At 44.0% G+C, this 22,179-nt stretch overlaps 1 protein-coding gene across 1 annotated transcript in view; it reads right to left on the bottom strand.

Annotated features, from left to right (window-relative positions):
* Positions 1-22,179, bottom strand: part of LOC126428386 (uncharacterized) — a 220,948-nt gene that overhangs the window by 17,345 nt on the left and 181,424 nt on the right. The window contains exon 7 of the mRNA XM_050090311.1: positions 13,001-13,116. Within this exon, the coding sequence (XP_049946268.1) occupies positions 13,001-13,116 (116 nt within the window). The remainder of the gene's footprint in view (positions 1-13,000; positions 13,117-22,179) is intronic.

A 22,179-nucleotide genomic window follows, 5' to 3' on the forward strand; every position in this document is an offset into this window, starting at 1 on the left:
CGAGAGGGGGGGGGGGGCGGCAGGGAGCAGACGCACAAAGAGAGTTGGAGGAAGAAGTCGTGGACAACGAGAAAGGAAGGATAAGTACGGTAAGGGAGGGAAGAGGCGATGGACAGAGAGGGGGAAGAGGCGATGGACAGAGAGGGGGCAGAATGAGACAAGGACATACACTGAAGAGCCAAAGAAACTGGTACACCTGCCTAATATCGTGTAGGGCCCCCGAGAGCACGCAGAAGTGCCGCAACACGACGTGGAGTGGACATGACTAATGTCTGAAGTAGCGCTGTAGGGAATTGACACCATGACTCCTGCAGGGTTGTCCATTAATCAGCAAGAGTACGAGGGGATGAAGATCTCTTCTGAAAAGCGTGTTGCAAGTCATCCCAGGTATGCTCCATAATGTTCATGTCTGGAGATTTTGATGGCCAGCGGAAGTGTTTAAACTCAAAATAGTGTTCCTGCGGGCACTCTGTAGCAATTATTGGCGTATGGGGTGCCGCCCAAGTTCGTCGGAATGCACAATGGACATGAATTGATTCAGGTGAACCGACAGGAGTGCTTACATACGTGTCACCTGTCAGTCGTATCTACACGCATCAGGGGTGCCATGTCACTCCAACTGTACACTCCCCACACCGTTACAGAGCCTCTAGCAGCTTGAACAGTCTCCTGCTAACATCCAGGTTCCAAGGGCTCATGAGGTTGTCTCCATACCCGTACGCGTCCATCCGCTCGATACAATTTGAAACGAGATTCGGCCGACCAGGCGACATGTTTCCTGTCATCAACAGTCCAATGTCGGCGTTGACGGGCCCAGGCGAGGCGTAAAGCTTTGTGTCGTGTATTCATCAGGGGTACAAGAATGGGCCTTCAGCTCCTAAAGATGTTTCGTTGAATGATACGCAATCTGACACTTGTTGATGGTCCAGCACTGAAATCTGTAGCAGTTTGCGGAAGGGTTGAACTTCTGTCATGTCGAACTATTGTCTTCAGCCGTTGTTGGTCCCGTTTTTGCAGGATTTTTTTCCGGTATCAGCGGTGTCGAAGATTTGATGTTCCCGGATTCCTGATATTCACGGTACCTCGTGTAATTGTAGTACGAGAAAATCCCTACTTCATCGCTACCTCGGAGATGCTGTGTCCCATCGCTCGTGTGCCGACTGTAACACCACGTTCAAGCTCACTTAAATCTTGATAACCTGCCACTGTAGCAGGAGTAACCGATCTAATAACTGCACACTTGTCTTATACAGGCATTGCCGACCGGAGTGCCCTATTCTGCCTGTATTTGTATTTGAATACAATTTGTATTTGAGTACGCATGCCTACATCAGCTTCTTTGGCGCTTCAGTGTATATCCAATTCGCGCAGATATTTAGCGATTGCAAAGCGTTGCTGGGTTCGCTAGTAGCGTATAATGTCGCCTCTAGCTTTGGTAATTGCGTCTATTCGACGAGAATGGCAGTCTACAAGATTCTTTAGGTAAAATTCTGATGCCACTCATTGATGATACGACCACACAGAGCTACGAGACTGGTTCAAAAAAAGTTCAAATGTGTGTGAAATCTTATGGAACCTAACTGGTAAGGTCATCAGTCCCCAAGCTTACACACTACTTAACCTAAATTATCCTAAGGACAAACACACACACCCATGCCCGAGGGAGGACTCTAACCTCCGCTGGGACCAGCCCCACAGTCCATGACTGCAGTGCCCAAGACCACTCGGCTAAACGGGGACGGCTACCAGACTGGGATGATGTTGACTGCTTCATATTGTCCACTATTCCAATCGGTTCCATGTATTTTCTGTGGGATTAATATGAGGTGATTTAGCAGGCCACTCGAGGTACTACGAGGTGCCTCAGTGTTGGTGAAATCAGGACCGTACGTATATGTGGAGCACTGCCAGCAGAGCTATTGTCATCTTGGAAGGCGTGAGTGCTACAGAATGCTCATAATGAACATGTAGAAGAAAGGGCAAGAATGTTCAAATCATTATTCTGGTTCATGTTCACGGCAACCTGAACGAACAGGCACAAGTCACGGTTCGACAACACAAACTAAACTTCACAGAGTCACCTCTGGCCTGACACCTCACGCACACTGGGGGTTAAACGTCTCACTGGATCAACAGGACACTCGACACCTTGCATCATTTGAATAGAGACAAATTCGCAGCGCTTAGGACGAATTATACGCCTCCGGCCAGACTCCAGTAAGTTACGTACACTTTCAGTGCAGTTCGACCTGTCTCTCGCTCAGCGCTAAGTGCCAAAGGACTGGAAAAATGCACAGATCAGTCCTGTGTATAAGAAGGGGAGAAGAACAGCAACGCGAAATTACAGACCAGTATCCTTGAAATCGATTTGCTGCAGCATTCTGCAACATATTCTCAGTTCAAGTATAACAAAGTTCCCTGAAACGGAAAAGCTTCTGCCCACATACGAGCACAGGTTTAGAACGCATCGCTCATGCCAAACACCGCTTGCCCTCTTCTCGCACGATATCCTGCGAGTTATCGATGAATGGCGTTTGCCCCGATAGCTGAATGGTCAGCGTGATGGACTGCCGTCCTAAGGGGCCCGGGTTCGACTCCCGGCTGGGTTGGGGATTTTCCCCGCTCAAGGACTGGGTGTTGTGTTGTCTTCATCATCATTTCATCCCCAATCAGCGCGCAGGTCGCCCAATGACGCCAAACGCTTATTTCCATTTCCATCGATGAATGGCGACCATCATTCCATGTTCCTAGACTTCGGAAAATCATGGCACACAATGCCCCACTGCAGGCCGTTGATGAAGGTATGACCATGCGGAATATGTTCCCAGATATGTGGATGGCTCGAAAACTTCTTAATGAACAGGACCCAGTATGTTGCCATTTAGGGAAAGTGTTTGTCAGAGAGAAGAGTATTTTCAGCAGTGCCCCATGGAAGTATAATAGGACTGCCGTTATTTTCTATGTACACAAATGATCTGACAGAGGCCGAGCAGCAATCTGTGTCTGTTTGCTGATGATGCTGTGATTTGTGGGAAAGTGTTGTCGTTGAGCGACTGTAAGAATATACGAACTGAATAGGCAAAATTTGTAGTTGGTGTGATGAATGGCAGCTAGCTCTAACTGTAGAAAAATATAAATTAATGTGGATCAGTAGGAGAAAAAAATCCGGTGACGTTCGAACAAAACATTAGTGGAGTGCGGCCTGACACAGTCTCGTTGATTCAACGTCTAGGCGTAACTTTGCAATGCAATATGAAAAGGAATTAGCACGTGAGATTGGTAGTAGGGAAGGCAAATGGTCCACTTCGATCTGTTGGGAGAATTTTCGGTACAGTGTAGCTCATCTACAAAGGAGATGGCATACAGAACGCTAGTGCACCCATTCTTGAATACCGTTCGAGTGTTTGGGATCACCAGCAGGTCACATTAAAGGAAGACATCGAACTAATTCAGAGGCGTACTTTAAGATTTGTTCTGGTAGGTTCGGTCAGCATGCAGGTATTAAGAGAGATGCTTCGTGGACTACATGGGAATCCCTGGAGGGAAGGCGAGCTCTCTTCGCGATGCACTATTGTGGAAATTCAGACAATCTGAATTTGAGGCCGATCACGGATAAACTCTACTGACACCAACATATATTTCGCGCGAAGTGTGAAATAACGCCTCTCGTGACTTGGTAGAAATAATTAATTATTTATGTCAAAGGAAAGATATATTTTGCGTTAACTGCAGCGATCATGTAACAATGATTGAGTGTTAATGCCAAGCTTACTGTGATCGGCTCGGCATTAACACTTCTGTTACTACTATAAATTACGATGCGTGACCGATTTTGGGCTCTTTATTGTTCTAGCGCTTTTTTGTTAGCCTCTCGAACTATCACATTCTATCTTTTCAGACATTTTAGCTCTAGTGAGTTCTATTTCTTAATATTGTAATTATTATTTTTATCTTACGACGTATTATTCATTGCAATTACCGTGATATTATTATTTCCCACAATGATTTGCTCTGCTGATGGGCATTCTAATTTCTAAATAGGAAATATTAAACTTTATTAACGATAACAAATTTTCACCGTAAGTTGGCAAATTCCATTGTGTTTTCTTTGCAGAAGATGTCCGCCATGAAACTTGTAAATGTACGACATAATTTTTCTAAATAACAATCTGAATTGTTGTAAAAAAGGCTTTCACAAAAAAAATTATTTAGTAGTTAGATTTCCACCAGATATTCTATATCTCACCATTAGTCGACCCCACTTCTGGACACTGATAAGAAAAAATACTTTTCTTTGCAAAGTTTTACCCTGCTCTTTAAAAGCTAACCATCATACAAACCAAAAACGATATATTTACCGCCGAATGACTTCTTCCAGAACTTTGCTACAGGAACTACAAAAGGTAAATCTCATGTTGCTAACTTAACTCATAAAAGTTACTATTTACTGTCAATAGAAGTCATCTCATTTACAAATATTCTCTGTATTTAACAGGATTTAACATTCTTTCAAGTAACGTAAATAGAAAGTTATATTTTAAAAGACCACGAAGATAAGATCAGAAAAATTAGGGCTTGTGTCGTTTTCCCTTTCCCTATCTGCGAGCGGAAGAGGAAAGGAAATTAATAGTAGTGGTGCAAAGTACCCTCTCCCGGGCACGGGACGGTGGCTTGCACCGTATGTGTGTGGATGTGGACTAAAGACTGGTATCTTCGTGTGCCTCAGTGACCAAGGGCTGCAAATGCATGCAGTTCCATCAGCAATGTTTGTTCAGAAATTGAGAACAATGGACATGATCTAGTGACACCAGTAGCAATTGCTGATGGGTTAGGATATTCTTATGAACACTGTCCTTACACTGTGTTATTCTGCTGCAAGCGGTACGCCGTACCCTATAGACAACACGTTCGACAGTCCGACTGATACATCACGAACTCTGTCAACTTCATTCGCGGCGCGACCAAAAATAATAGTTCTTGAAACTTCCAGGGAGATTGACCCTCTGTGCCGGACTGAGACTCGAACTCTGGCGGTCCTGAGTTCGAGTGTCCGTCCGGCACGAAGTTTTAATCTTCCAGGAAGTTTCATATCAGCGCACACTTCGCTGCAGAGTGAAAATTCATTCTGGATAATAGTTCCTTCCACTATTCTGTCACGATTGCATGTCAATCCAACACACCGCGTTGATTCAAGGCAACAACCTAGTAGATTAAACACCATCTCACTACCATGTCTTTATGTCAGCAGTGGAGGGTCACTTGACCGCCTCGTACCAGTTCTACACTATCTATAGCGCTCTAAAGCGAACAGTGTGGTTTTTTAATGGGCTGACTAAGGTTTTGTCCGGTGAGGTTACAATATCTCAAGAGTCGCAGTCAAAGTAAACAGAAACGGTGGTCATATGTATTGTGCCACACTGCAGTGGTGTGCTGCTCTAAGAAAAGGGGGGGGGGGGGGGGCATCCAATTTTTGAGCAGGTCAGATATGAGAGGATGGAACAGGCACATTAAAGCAGAAGGGGATTCGATTTCCCACACAACAGTTATGGATGATATAAACGAAGTTACAGCGTTCCTTGAAAAGAGGAAAGTTTAAACATTGCAACGAAGGACACACACAATAGTATAGTTTAACCATGAAAGAAGTTGTTTACAGAAGTCCAAGGGCCTTGAAGAAAGACTAAGAAGAATTTTCTGTTAATGACGCGCGGCATCAGTAAGTTTATTCACAATACGTGCTCTTAAACCCAGAAGTATAAACCAAGGACACAGATACTAAGAGTATGAAACCTGGAAGAGTTCACCAGGGTCACTGATACTGGAGTATTTTGTTTGTTACTCTGCACGCGGTACCGCACATTTTAGCATTACACAGACAGACCCACGTAGTTTAATGCAATTTAACATGGCAAAAGCCACGAAAATCACAAAAAACGTGCACTTATTTACTTACTGTAAATAACATCAAATTTAAATGACTTATGTCAAATAATTTCGTGAAATGTGAACTACAGTTAGTCGCATTGGCGCGGAGGGTGAGACGACGACGACGACCACCCCCGGCTGTCACACCTGACATGTTTGAGCTGATGTCATTCGAGAAGACAGCCGCCTTACGACTCGGCGCTGCATTTTGAGGACGATCGGGGGATGACTCATACACTGACGCACTGGTTCCGCCACCAGGACTAGGATTGGTACGGACAGGGCATAGACGTCCTTGTTTAGCGCTGGAGGAATTCCATAGGGTGGGATGGGGATTGCGTGGAAAAGTGGCGTGTGTAAGTAAGACACCATTCTTTCGTGTGTGTAATTCTCATTATGTTCAATAAAGGATTGTTGAAGAAAAAAAATGAGGTGCATTACTTTCTGGGCAACCCTCGTAAATGTACAAGTTGCCTGTTACAACCGACTGTGTGAACGAAAATGCTGTGTTGTGCTCTGTAGTGAAAATGTGTGGTTTTGTTATGTTTCTCTTAGTCTGACAAATCGTTTCTTCCAGATACATATTCTCATTACCTATATTTAAAGGTAAATTGTACACAAAAGTCTGTTGTTTTGTTTTCTTTCTCGCAGCTGGTTTTCACAAAAAACAGAAGTAGAGTTTATGGTTTATGATTTAGAATACTACAATGGAATATTAATTTACAGTAACAATAAAAGGACTCTAGATCAGAGTGAGGAGGGAAGAGGAGAGGGCCGGCCGGAGTGGCCGAGCGGTTCTAGGCGCTACAGTCTGGAACCGCTGCGGTCGCAGGTTCGAATCCTGCCTCGGGCATGGATGTGTGTGATGTCCTTAGGTTAGTTAGGTTTAAGTAGTTCTAAGTTCTAGGGGACTGATGACCTCAGCAGTTGAGTCCCATAGTGGTCAGAGCCATTTGAACCATTTGAAGAGGAGAGAGACAGTGAGGAGGGGAGCATAGAGAGGAAGGAGGAAGAGGAGGAGGAGGAGGAGGAGGAGGACAGAGGGAAGGAAGGAGGAGGATAGAGGGGAGGAAAGAGGGCAAGGGGGAGGAGGAGGAGATGGACAGATAAAGGGGGGAGAACAAGATTAGGATGTGCATCCAATTCCCACACTTCTTTAGCAATTGCAAAGCTGCTGGGTTCGCTATACTCCGTACATTGAGAAAAGAGTTCCGACAGCTGGCAGTGCAGTTGCCAGTAGTCGACACGTACGGGCAACGAGCCAGCGGCGGGGGGAGCAGGGTGACGGATCTTCCTGTCCCAACCTTTGGCCCACAGCAACACTCCGCTCCTTTCAAAACCTAACAATGCTGTGTCATACATTGCAGCAGTCCTGTAGGGGCAGCATTCTGCTGACCGATGTGTTCCTTGGTGGAATATTTTTTCACATGTGCTATCAGTGTTTGTCACCTTACACAATACACAAATATTTTCTTTAGTGATGTTACAGCCATTTGACAGCAACAATTTTTATTTTATTGTTATACGGTTCAGATGTCGCTGTATTTCATACCAGTCTGATATCTTTTGACGTTTATATGTTGCCATACTTGAAAATGGTCTATTGCCGAGCTCTGGATCGTATAACAATAATTAATAAAAATTATTACCGTCAAACGACGGTAACATCACAAAAAAAAATTACCATGACTATCTTTCCAGCCAAAATAAAAATTACACACAATCAGATTTTCAGCATTAACAAGGTAAGTCAAATTGCACGTGTAAAATATCAAATGACATCACCTCTATTTTTCGTGCAGGGGAACGGAAACCACAAGATCATCATCATCTGAGTGGTCACCTCTCGTCACGACCACATTGTCTTCGGTATCTTCACTGCTGCTGTCCTCGTCGTCTGATAAAGAAATTACAATATTATGAACGGATTCTTCTCTTACACCTTCAATTTTCTGCTTTCATTCGTGTAACAGCCTCATTTACCAGCGTCTCTGTGTCTCGAAACGTAAAGGTATTGTTTCGCTCTGCAACATCTGCTTTTGTTTGAGCCCAAGTGACTTCAACTGCTCTGTAATGGCAGTGGTACGGTGGAAGACGTATAACTTTGTGGCCGTGGTTCTCTGCTTATGTATCAATCACATAATGCGTCTTCTGTGGCTTGTATCGTTTCACTAATTCCAGAAGTTCCGCTTTTCGCATATTCTGTTCAAAGCCTATTTTATTAAAACTTTAAACATAGCTGCCAAGGTTCAGTGACCGTGTCAGAATTATATTGTAAGAAATAAGCCCTCGGTCATAAGTATTAGTCAAAAATTGATCAGGTTTCGACGCTACTATGAGCGTCGTCTTCAGAATTAGACTAACTGTACTAAAACATTAGTTATATAGTACATTAATAAAATTAAAGTTTGTACTGACTCGAAAAGATGCAGTACTTACAAGTCACATATTAAAAAAGATCTCAGCCGGAAAGGCGACGTCATGAACATTTGTCAGATGGCGAGCCGCTAAGAGCTGCTCGTACTGTGGACAAGGGTTGCAACAAGACTGAGGTGCCCACTTTATAAAGTGTGGGCAAGTAAACATGGCGTTGCTACGTGCGCCATCTAGTAGTCGCAGAAACAACTAGGCTACTGTACATTCAAAATTAGACACATGAAATTGTGATGCAGCTGATACAGGCATAACGTAAGCATTAATAATAACAGGATGAAGCTACATATTTATCTGCTTTAAATATACATTTTGTAATGTAAAAACGTTAGTTACGACATACAAGAAAACAGCAAAGATGTGACAGGAAAACAACATTTCGGTAAACTGCATGACGAAATCTGAATCAAAGATCAAGCAATGGCTTTATACAGTCAAAATAGTTTTTATTTCGCAGCTGCAGCTGTTCGTTGAGAATGAGGCCATCATGACGAGTGAGATGTTTGAAAATCTCCAATTCCTCTAAGAATTTTATTGTCTTTCAACCAGCTGACTACTTCGTTTCTCCTTGCAGCAGCTATTGATGCCTTATTTAATTATACAGAATGGTACAGCGCATTGTCAATTACAAAAACACTACCGGAACTGACGTTTGGTAGCAAACAAGTAACGAACCAGTTCAAAATGATTCAAATGGCTCTGAGCACTACGGGACTTAACATCTGAGGTCATCAGTCCCCTAGAACTTAGAACTACTTAAACCCAACTAACCTATCTATGGACATCACACACATCCATGCCCGAGGCAGGATTCGAACCTACGACCGTAGCGGTCGCGCGGTTCCAGACTGAAGCGCCTATACATTCACCGGAACAAGAAAAGTACTGTAAACACGGCAAGGTGCGTGACCACAGCTCTGCCGTCAAGGGGTGTACAAGGCAGGGGCGTCATAAATTAAAAAATGAAAGTCGTGTTTTTTTATAATTTGTCACCTGAACATGATAAAGTGATCTGAGAACTACCTTCCGACATCTTTCTTCACATTACATCAAAATTTATTGTCACTGAAAAAGAGAAATATTTAAGCTTTCGGGAATAGTTGTTTTTTCGCGTTACTCTATATTTATCACGCCATATCTCCTAAACTGTGAGTCGCACGGCAAAATAATTTTATAATTGCCTTCAGTACTATATGTTGATGTCTGCAAATTTTCTGCCGAATAGAACCAGTAATAGTGAAGTAATAAATTAAAATCTCACGTCTGATGCAGAACTTTTACTAAATCATCATCCGAAATATAGTAAGCGACAAACTATTCCCCTTTAAATTTTTTTGTGGGGGTGTAAGCGAGAAAAGTTTCAGAAAGGTTTGAATTTAATTTTGTAGTTTGTTCGAATGCGATGGGTGCAACTGTTTATCCTTTATGAGCGATGCATTGTGCGGTTCGCAGGCGCGGCGCTCAGCCAGTGTGGCCATCTTAGTTGCAGGTGTGAGCTCGTTAGTGGATGTTGTACAGCGGCGATTTCATGATATCTTAACTTCATCTGTAAAGACGCTTGAAAGACTAGTTGTTGATTATTAGCGTAAGTATATGTGTTTGTAGTCACGCTGAGCATTCACTGTTTATGTGCGCATCCAATAGCATCGCATGGTTTCTTATTTTATATATTCACTTATTTCATTAGCATCACATACGGCTGTCCTCATTATGTCATCCACGGATTCAGCGAGCGAGGTCGACGTGTCAGTTCTGAGTCCACCAAAGAAGCGAGCAAAGAAAAAATCATTAAGTTCTTCGGAGATTCACATGGTGCTTAATGTGTACAAAACGGAACTGTTACATCCAGAGCAGTCGATGAGTGACATTGTTTCGAAAACAGCTGCAGCTACAGGTGTTGGACGTTCTTCAGTATACTGTGTGATATGTGAGTACAAGGCCACACACTTTTTGAAGTCTCCCAAGAAAGGAAAATTACGACACAAACTTTCTGAAAGTGTTGATGACTTCGATGCGATACGAAGGAAAGTACACGAATTTTTTTTCGTAACGAATTGCCAACAATTGACAAAGTGCTTACGGTCGTGAACGAAGATGCAGATCTGGGCAATTTTCGGAGAACTACATTTTATAAGTTATTGAGAGAAATGAATTTCAAATATGTCCGGCGTGGGCGCGATAGCATGCTAATAGACAGGAATGACATCATATTATGGAGGCGGCGTTATCTTCGAACCATTAAACGGTTGAGAGATGAAGGCACACCCATTTACCAATTGGACGAGACGTGGGTGAAAGCAGGACATACGCAAGTTACGTCTGGGTAGACGACACTATAAATTACTCAAAACAAGTGTTTCTGTCCGGATTCTCCACCGGAAGCAAGGGTCCATCAGGTAACGGGAAACGTCTGATTATCGCACACAATTGACAGCAAAGCAGGGTTCGTTGAAGGATGTTTGTGGTCTTTCGAATCCAAGAAACGTAGAGATTATCGTGAGGAGATGTGCACCGAAACCTTCGAGAAGTGGTTTCAAGATGTTCTTCCTGGGCTGCAGGAAAATGCAGTTATTGTTCTTGATAACGCGCCGTATCATTCTCGGAGAAAAGAAAAAGTTCCCAATGCGAATTCCAATAAGCACGAAATATCAGAGTGGCTAAAATCTAAAATCATCGATTTCGAAGACGGTACGTTGAAGAAAGAACTTTTAGATATAGTTAAAAAATCACAGAACAGCGCACAACGAATACGCAATAGATGAAATGGGGAAGAATGCAGGGAAAAATGTTCTCAGAATTCCTCCGTACCACTGTGAATTAAACGCCATCGAGTTAGTGTGGGACAGAATCAAAGGCTATGTTGCAGCGAAAAACAAAACATACAAAATGCCGGAAGTTAAAGTACTGCTAGAAGAAGCAGTAAGAACAGTGACAGCAGAGGATTGGAACAAGTGCGTCCTCCATGTCGTAGAAAAAGTGGAAACTCAAATGTGGAAATTAGACTGCATTATAGAGGAGAGAGAGGAGCGGTTTGTTATAAACCTCAATAAAAACAGTTCAAGTTTGACAGAGTGAACCTTGTTTCGTCCTTTATCATTATTATAACTGGTATTGTTATTAAAATTAACAATTAATTGTGTTTGAATGGAGCGTTTTGTTAGCAACCTGAATGAAAATAAATCTGCTTCGCCAGAATGAACTCAGTTTAACATTATTTTAACATTCTTGTTAAATTTATTTCGTACATTGTTGCCCAGGTTTCTCAAGGTCCGCTGTGACAGCTCGGCAGCCAGCCGAACGCCGCCAGCTGCAAAGCGTGCTCCAACGATTTTCCACACCCCTATATATATCACGTGAACACAGAATGCCTTCTCTGGAAACGAGCATAGTCGCGCACGTGACACTGTTTGTATTTCGTCCCAGCTCTCGGTGAATAGACTTTAGAACCGCTCGGCTACACTGGCCGGCAACGAACCAGTCTTTGAATGTATCCGCATTCATCTCCTCGTGGTAGTCGACGTTTTTTTGACTGCAACATCATCATAGCACCGGGCACAAAACTGTTCATAGAGCCAGCATGAACTATAATTAGTCGCCCTCCCTTATCAGTTGGCACACTCATAGTTCCGTGGCGTGTGTCGTCTGTCCACGCAATGGAAAGTGCATGACGCACGTTGACCCATGTTTCGCCAATCCATATTACATTTTCCGGATTCACTGCTATCAACTCGCGCAGGTAACGACATCTCCACGCTACAATGTCTCCGTGTTCCAGCAATACCTTTCGTCCTGAGAACTTTTTCCAACGGAAGCCAATTTTTTTCAGAACTATGGAGAGACTTGTCATTCCGTCTGTGAACAAACTACTGTCCGACAGTGATGCCATCAACTTTTTAAGCGTTGGACACTCATTCCCACTGTAGTACGTGTATATGTGGTGCCCGATAGCACTTTCGTCAAAGTTGTCTGTTTCAGGCACACGACACGATCTCTTTCTTGACTTTCCAAGCGTCACAATAACAGGACTCGCAGTTGAACTGGCAGCCTCTATCATTTGTGACTCTCTTCACTGCCGCTGTAGAGATGTTCAATGCTTCTGCCACTCTGTCGACCGCTTTACTCACTGATATCAAAGGCCCACCATTGTCCCTTTCCTTTTCAAAGTGAGCACGCAATATGTATATAAATTCGTGTGCTTGGGATTTCAGCATAGCTCTTTCCCCAAAAGCCCTCTTCTCTGCACTACAGGCAGCCATTTTCCACTTATACATATGGCAAGAAACTCACAGAAGTAGCGGAAAGCACACGTATACACACAAACCTGAACGTAGCATGTGGCACAACTGACGGCCCAGTGGTCACCCAGCACTATGGCAACACTGGGGCATTGCCACGGTAACGTAAACAAAAGCTCACGATCGATTCGCCGTCGTGGATGCGCGAAGCACGTGCACCAAGGCTGCATCAACTGTCAGAGCTCTTCTCTCGACATATGGAGTATAGTACTGTATATGAACAATAACTAAAATTTTATTTTTTCTCTTCTATTTGGTGTTGCAGTTTTAATGACCATCCCTTGTAAGCACTAACAACAGAGAGGAAGAAAGACTGTACAGTAAAGTGTCTCGCATGGTGAACTGACCTGGTGGGCCTCATGATGCCGTCGTATATGCAGTGCCCGGCGGTGACCAGGTTGCGCTCATCGATGACGACTGCCCCGCACAGTGGAAACTCGTCCCGGTGCCACCACAGACTCGCCTGTCGGAAAATTAGTAACGCGATCATTAGCATCGGACATGGTGCATTGTATACTCCAATTAAAATAACTTGGTGACTGACAGGTTGCAGTGGCAGGGGGCGGTGTTGCCGGCATGCAGGCAGCTGCAACCATACAAGATGGCGTAAGATGACCCTTGATAGAGCGTAGCGCTGTTGCAAGTTTTCAGTTGTGAAGCGCTAATGGCTACAGGCGAAAACAACAGACTTCTATAGAGCTGTGACAATACTGAGGCCTTGCCACAGGTACGTTTACAAAATCGCGTGACATTACTGGCTAACGTAGGCCCTCAAAGCTGACACGTCAAGCCCACTTAACTATCAGGGATCGACTTGTGCTGACTCAGCTATAGACAAGACACTGTGAGTACCTGTGAAAAAGGCAACACAGTGAGAAAAAGGTGCCCGAGTGAGAACAGCAACTAGCTGGCACATGACCTCTACCACTCGACTTGTTGAAACGCCAGTCACAAAGTATTTAAATCTGAGAATAACTGAGAAAGTGCACACTCACATTCATAATACAGGGCGTTCCAGAAGTGATGGTCAATATTCAGGGATATGACAGGAATGATCATTCGAAACAAAAAGTCAACTAAATGTAAGCTCTAAAACGCACACCTTAAGGGCTGTGAGCAATTCTGTATCTTCGATACTGTGAAACAAATCTCTTCTACTGCAAACTCTTTGCTTTCCATATTTTGGGAAGTGTTAGTATGGACCAAAACAAGAAAAAAAAGTCCAGTAAACAAGTCCTCAAAAATTCATTCCTTAAGAGCTTGAGCACTTCTTCATTTTCGCTACTTTGAAACACAACTCTTCTAATGAACAAGTACCCATAGCTCTAAGGCAGGCCTTTAAGGCACATGTTTACTGGGCATTTTTTTCTTGTTTTGGTCCATAATACCACTTCCCAAAATATGGAAAGCAAAGAGCTTGCAGTAGAAGACATTTGTTTCACAGTATCAAAGATCAAGTATTGCTCACAGCTCTCATGGTATGCGTTTTAGAGCTGATGTTTACTTGACTTTTTTGTTTCTAATGATCATTCCTGTCATATCGCTGAACATTGACAGTCACAACATCCTGTATAAGGGATCTTCACGGACCATCTTCTTGCGAGCACACACTAGCTAAACAAAAATATCGAGACACCCCTATGTAATGTGGAATAGACATCTAGATGTCACATGGGGTGGACCTGACAGTGAAAACGGGGGTGCAGAGTACTGCACTGTCAGTAGAGAAGCAGAAACAGCAGAATGATTTGGTCATGTAAGCTCAGTGACTTGGTACGTGGGCTTTACCCCGTACGGCGAGAGTAGAGCTCTCACAGCTGGCAGCACAGCTGCCAGTATTCGACACGGATGGGCAGTAGTGAGCCAGCAGCGGTTGCTCAGCACTATGGCAACACTGGGGCGTTGCCATGGTAACGTAAACAAAAGCTCACGATCTGATTGGCCGTCGTGGATGCGCGAAACACGTGCGCCAAGGCCGAGTCGACGGTCAGAGTTCTTCTCTCGCCATACGCACTGTAGTCGCTAGATGCCATTCATTCAAATGTGTGTGAAATCTTATGGGACTTAACTGCTAAGGTAATCAGTCCCTAAGCTTACAGACTGCTTAACCTAAATTATCCTAAGGACACACACACACACACACACACACACACACACACACACACACACACACACACACAACACACACCCATGCATGAGGGAGGACTCGAACCTCCGCCGGGACCAGCCGCACAGTCCACGACTGCAGCGCCTTAGACCGCTCGGCTAATCCTGCGCGGCGAAGGAGCACAAGTCAATTATCGGTGATGAGACTCTGAAGCAGGAATTCGAAGTAACAACCAACGTCAAAGTGCCCACGATGAAGAGCGCAGTGGGTGATCATCCCTCATCAATGATCAGATGGTTGAGCGAGTGTGGCAGCACATCCTGAAGAACAATTGCTTCACCATTATGGAGCTCAGAATCCATTTTCAACACAGACTTGAATACGAGATATGCCTATAATGGCTTCCACAACGAAGCTTTGTCTCGAAACAGGGAGAAAATCCAAAGAGATTCTGGTCGTATGTAAAACATTCTAGTGGCAAGACACAATTGATGCCTTCTCTGCGTGATAGCAATGAAAATACTATCGATGATAGTGCTGCCAAAGCAGAGTTACTACACACAGCCTTCCAAAATTCCTTCACCAACGAAGACAATACAAATATTCCAGAATTCGAATCACGAACATATGCCACATGAGTAACATAGAAGTAGGTATCCTCGGAGTCGTGAAGCAACATAAATCACTTAATAAAAGCAAGTCTTTGTCACGACTCTACACCAATTAGGTTCCTTTCAGAGTATGCTGATGCAATAGCTCCATTTTTAACAGTCACATACACCATTCATTGACGAAAGATCTGCACCCAATGACTAGAAAGTTGCACCGATCACGCCAATATTCAAGAAAGGTAGTAGGAGTAATCCGCTAAATTACAGGTCCATGTCATTAACATGAATATGCAGCTGGTTTCTGGAACATATATTGCGTTCGAACATTATAAATTACCTAGAAGAGAACGGTCTGTTGACACAGTCAACATGGATTTAGACATCATCGTTGTTGTGAAACACAGCCAGCTCTTTATTCACACGAAGTGTTGAGTGCTACTGACAAGGGAATTCAAATTGATTCCGTATTTCTAGATTTCCAAAAGGCTTTTGACACTGTATCACACAAGCGGCTTTTAGTGAAATTGCATGCTTACGGAATATCGTCTCAGTTCTGTTACTGGATTCGACGTCACAGTTCGTAGTAATTGTCGGAGACTCATCAAGTAACCAGAATGAGGCTTGCAGAAGAGCTACAGTAAAGTTTGGAAGGTAGGAGACGAGATATTGGCAGAAGTAAAGCTGTGAGGACGGGTCGTGAGTCGTGCTTGGGTAGCTCAGATGGCAGAGCACTTGTCCGCGAAAGGCAAAGGTCCCGAGTTCGAGTCTCGGTTCAGCACACAGTTTTAACCTGCCAGGAAGTTTCAGTCATCAAGTAAAACAGAAGTGATTTCTGGCGTTCCACAAGATAGTGCTATAGACCCTCTGCTATTCCTTATCCATATAAACGATTTAGGAGACAATCTGAGCATCCGTCTTAGGTAGTTTGCAGACGGTGCTGTCATTTGTTGTCTAGTAAAGTCATAAGATCAAAATAAAATACGAAACGATTTAGAAAGGTTGTCTGTATGTAGCAAAAATTGGCAGTTCACACTAAATAGTGAAAAGTGTGAGGTCATCCACATGAGTGCTAGAAAGAATCCGTTAAAGTTTGGGTACACGATAAATCAATCAAATCTAAAGGCCGTAAATTCAACTAAATGCCTAGGAATTACAATTACGAACAACTTAAAATGGAAAGAACACATGGAAAATGTTGGAGGGGAGGCAAACTAAAGACTGCGTTTTACTGGTAGAACACTTAGAAAATGTAACAGATCTGCTAAAGAAACTGCCTGCACTACGCTTGTTCGTCCTCTTTTGGAATACTGCTATGCGGTGTGGGATCCTTATCAGATAGGTTTAACGGGGTACATCAAGAAAGTTCACAGAAGAGCAGCACGTTTTGTATTAGCGCGAAATACAGGAGAGAGTGTCACGGACATGATACAGAATTTGGGGTGGACATCATTAAAAGAAAGGCGTTTTCCGCTGCGGCGGAATCTTCTCACGAAATTTCAATCGCCAACTTTCTCCGAGGAATGGGAAAATATTTTGTTGACGCCGACCTACATAGAGAGAAACGATCGTCATAATACAGGGTGAGTACAAACTCTTGCCCTGATTATAACAATTTATTACAGAATAACCGTTTCACATACTAATTTACATTTTATGCCGTTACATAGGTTAGTGTCACTAGTTTTTTTTTTAAGACCACTTACGTTAGTAAACCTCAACGTATCCTCCCTTGGTAGCTCGGAGAATGTCGAGGCGGTATTCCAGTTCCCGCCAGGTGTTTCGTAACATGTGTTCTGTCACAGAACCCACAGCAGCTTGTATCCTAGCCTTCAGTCGTCGACGTCAGCAACTAGTGTGAAGAAGACTGTCCTTGATATAGCCCCAGAAAAAAAAGTCAAGTGGCGTAATGTGTGGAGAGCGGGGTGGCCAGGGTTTTGGACCGTTCCTTCCAGTCCATCGATCCGGAAATGTTTCATCCAGGAAATGACGTACTATCAAAGCCCAGTGGGGGGTGCTCCATCTTGCTGGAAAAGTATCCATGGTTGATATTCTCTTAACTGTGGGGCAATGAACTGTTGCAAAACGTCTAAGTAAATGTTAGCGGTAATGGATTTTTCCGCGAAGAAAAACGGTCCGAAAACCTTGTTATGCATGAGGCCGCACCAAACATGCACTTTTTCGCTGTCTCGCTTTAACTGTACAGTAGCATGTGGAGACTCGAAACCCCATATACGGACATTATGCCTGTTTACAATTCCACTGACATGAAAGGTGGATTCGTCAGTAAAGCATATGCGAATTAAGTAATCGTCAGCGCCATTAATCCTGTTGAGAATCTCAGTTGCAAATTCAGCAGGTGTCATCAAATCATTTGGTTGCAAGGTCTGCACGACTGCACGATTTGCACTTTGTAAGAATGCAATCTCAGCCTTGCATGAAGAATCTTCACCACACTTGCTTGCGGTGTTTGAAGTTCACGTGATGCTTGACGAGTTGATTTAGACGGACTCCGTTGAAACGATTGCCGAACACGATCAACAGTTGCATCGCTCACACGAGGCCTGCCACTTCGAGGACGATTTTCAACGCCGCCTGTTTTGTTAAACTTTGCATACCATTGCTTTATTGATTTAACGTCAGGGGGGCTACGTCCATAAGAAGCCCGAAATTTACGCTGAATACTGATGGGCGATTTCGTTGCGTGAAACCAAAGCACACATTGCACTTTCTCCTGCTTCGACGCCATTTCGCCAGCAATTAACGTCACCTGACAGACCTCGTCGGTGTTGTGGAGTCCTAGCGCCATCTATTGGTCACAACAACTAGTAACACTAACCTATGTAACGGCATCAAATATAACTTACTATGTCAAACGGTATTCTGCTACAAATTTTTATAATCAGGGCAAGACTTTGTGCTCACCCTGTACAATAAAGGATATCAGAGCTCGCACGGAAAGAGGTAAGTGTTCGTTTTTTTCTGCGCGCAGTTACAGATTGGAATAATAGAGAATCTTCTGCCAGGCACTTAAATGTGATTTGTGGAGTATCTATATAGATGTGGTTATATGTATCACGATACTTGTTGCACGAAACAGGCAATCATCGTAGGCCGCACCACCCCCTCCTTTCACCTCCTAGATTTCTACCTTACTATCTATGGCCACCCCATCGCCCTCAAGTACCTTGGCATCACCCTCGACCGCCGCCTTTCCTGGCCCCCCCCCCCCAAATCTCCTCACAGTCCAAGCCAAGGCACGTAACCGTCTCTATCTCCTCAAACTCCTCTCTGGACGAACATGGGGATTAGACCCTTCCACTGTCCTACATACCTATAAATCCCTCATCCGCCTCATCCTATGTTATGTCCACCCCGCTTGGATCTCTGTCCCCCCCCCCCCCCATCACCACCACCTACTACAAATCCCTCTGAATCCTGAGTGCCATGCACTCCGCCTTGCTTATCGCATCCTTCTCCCATCCCCCATGCAGATCCTTAATGATCTGATTCCCTTCCCCCATCTCCTCCTGTTCCTAAAATGAATGCAGATCCTATATGTCTCCCGAAAACTGGATTCCCCCCATCCTCTCCCACCCTAGGCCGCTGCTGCTCCTGTACCACAGTGTCCCACCTGGTCTCCATCTCCACATCCTTCATATCCTCACCCAAGTTGGTTTCCGCCAACTCCCCCTGCCAGATGATGTCCTCGTGCCTTCCATGTACCCCTCCTACCAGATCTAATCCCTCCTTCTTCCCCCCCTCCCCTGGACTCCATCTTTCCCTCCCTCTCCCCTTCGCTTCTTCCTCCTTTTCCCCTGCCGAACACCTCATTTTTCCTTTCACCCCTCCAGGCTTCCAGCTCCTTTCCTTCTCCCCTCCACTGCCACCCTCCGACCTCCACCTGGTTTCCCCCTACCATCTCTCCCCTCTTTTCTTCCACCCCCTCCTCACTTGAGCCGGTGGTAGGTCCCGTTTGGTGCAGTGATTCTTAACGTTTTCGTTGTGGTCTCAGTGTTACTCTAGTGCCGTGTGCAGTGCTACGTTACACTAGCATCAGCAGTGTCGCCAGCGTCATTCATTTGTGTTCCCACTGTGGTGTTTCTTTACTTTCGTGTTGACTCACAGTGTTCATTCACCGCATGTGTGTATGGCTCTCGTCTATGTTGTTTTTAAATCTACCATTTCTACTCATCTATTTTTGTTCTTGTTTATTCATCACTTTATACCATTCTATGTTATATGTTATTTTCTCATTTGACTATGTTTTCTCTGTAACTCTCTTGGCTGAGAGTGGTGTATTGTGCCACTGCCAGCCCACCCCATTTTGGGGAGTGAAATAACAATAAAGAAAAAAATTGCACGAAATTGTCACTAAGCACCTACTGTTCAAGAAATTGTGCGCCAGGTGGGCGCCGAAGAACCTGACACCCGATCACAAAACGAAATGCTTTAGCAGCACTACCATTTTTGCAACGGTATCATGACGGCAGGGATGAGTTCCTCGACGGGATAGTCACGGGCGACGAGATGTGAATTTCTCACTCGACCCCGGAAACCGAGCAGCAGTCAATGCATTGGTGTCGCAGTGGATCTCCCGCCGAGATGAAATTCAAAGAGACTGTGTCAGAGCAGAAAGTGAAGCCACGGTGTTCTGGGACAGGAGGGGCATTCTGCTCATTGACTTCCTGCCCAGAGGTGAAACAATGAACACACACTGTCATTGTGAAACAATACGGTAACCGTGACGTGCCATGTGGAACGAAAGGCGTGGAATGCTTACAGCAGGTGTTGCCATGCTCCATGGCAATGCTCACCCCCATACGGCTGGACGCACAGCAACTGTTTTGCACAGGTTCGACTGGGAGCTGTTTGATCACACAGCAGACAGGCCTGATCTTGCTCCCAGAGACTTCCATCTCATCTTGCACCTCAAGAAATTCCTGCCCTCCGGCCAATGTTTTGACAACTAAATATGACTACCACACGCTGGTTCCGTTCACATGTGCCAGACTTCTACGACACAGGAATTCAAAATTTGATCCTAAATATGACAAGTGTGTCAGTTTTTTGGTGACTATGTCGAAAAATAGCTCAAACATTGCTGTACCTGATGCCAATATAGTTTCTCATGTAACTATACTGTCTTTGTTTTAAAAAAGGTAGGAAAACTTGCCTTCTCAGTGCGCTATGTAATTACGTCACACACTGCCATGTTACAACAATTCAGTGTCCTTTAGCGACAGAGGGTTCTAACGAGTGTATCAGGTTTTTACGTTTCTGCATCTTCATACATATTCCACAAACCAAGGTACGGTGCTCATTCTGTGTCGGTACATTGTCTCGGCGTTCATTTTGATATGGAAAATGGAAACACAACCTCTCTTATAAAGAAACAAAGTTCTTGCAAAATTTAATCATGGACGATCTTCGGTGATGATGAAAAAATTGCGCATGTATACGGAGCTGAGCAGCTGCGAAATTTTTCTTGTGAACAAGAATAGCAAATCTGAATCAACATTAATAGTGAGCTAAAAAACATAAGGTTTGTTGAAAATTATATTTTAACAAAAATAAACCAATTATGCAACAGCAGTTGGCAACGATAGATCTTCTCTGATTACGCACGACGGCAGAACTAATGATAGGGTTGCTTTCAACTGCCATCATCGTAACGTTACCTGTAGGAAGATACACAGTGGCAAAACGGAATATAAATATTAAGAACGCACGACATGATATAGGGTGAAGTGTGAAAACAAATTTAAGCTCTGCCATTAGGGTCTCACCCCAACCACCATCTCGTAAATCGTGGCATATTACGGAAAAAACTGCCAAACATGTGGAACAGTGATTAATTCATGACCCATTCATCATTTCACAACGTTCCCTGGAACTTAAGTGTGTATAAAAACTTTAAACCAACTATTGTTTGGTCCATACTGAGAGAAATGACAGAAAACAAGACAGATGGTCACTCTCCAAGAAGAAACAACACACTGAAATCCAAAAAAAATATCATCAGTCAACATGTCATCGCATTGTCTCTTTGTAATGGGGGAAAGCATTTATTGTAATTGCATAAAACCTGCCACAGTTTTCAGAAAAGGGCAAAAATAAGTAACATTGAATCAGACTTGTAATCAGTATAAGCCCAAAACGGAAAACAATTATAACCAAAAGAAACATAATTAGTTTTATGTTCCATCACTGTTCGTGTTTCCATACCAGCTTGCAGCGAGACAAAAGTTCAAAAAATGGTTCAAATGGCTCTGAGCACTATGGCACTTAACTGCTGCGGTCATCAGTACCCTAGAACTTGGAACTACTTAAACCTAACTAACCTAAGGACATCACAAACATCCATGCCCGAGGCAGCATTCGAACCTGCGACCATAGCGGTCGCGCGGTTCCAGACGGTAGCGCCTAGAATCGCTCGGTCAGACCGGTCGGCGAGACACAAGTAACAGACCTTTCGCGGACTAAGCAGTTATTTATAATGAACTACTGTGTGAAAGAGCTGCACAAATATTCAGCCAGTCTGCTATAAGATTTCGAAGTGGTGTAAAGATCTGCAACTCACCTTAAACTTTCAGAAAAGTGCGCATTTCACATAATGAAAAAGCGTAGTATCCTATGACTACAATATGAATGAGTCACAATTGGACCAGTTAATTCAAACAAATACCTGAGATTAATGCTGATTAATGCTTTATTAGGGGGTGAAATGGAACCATCACATAGGGCCGCACGGGATAGCAGTGTGGTCTTGGGCGTGTTGTCATGGTTTGCGTGGCTGCCCCGTCGGAGG

Source organism: Schistocerca serialis, chromosome 12 (assembly GCF_023864345.2).
Source record: "Schistocerca serialis cubense isolate TAMUIC-IGC-003099 chromosome 12, iqSchSeri2.2, whole genome shotgun sequence".
NCBI classification, from domain to species: Eukaryota; Metazoa; Arthropoda; class Insecta; order Orthoptera; family Acrididae; genus Schistocerca; species Schistocerca serialis.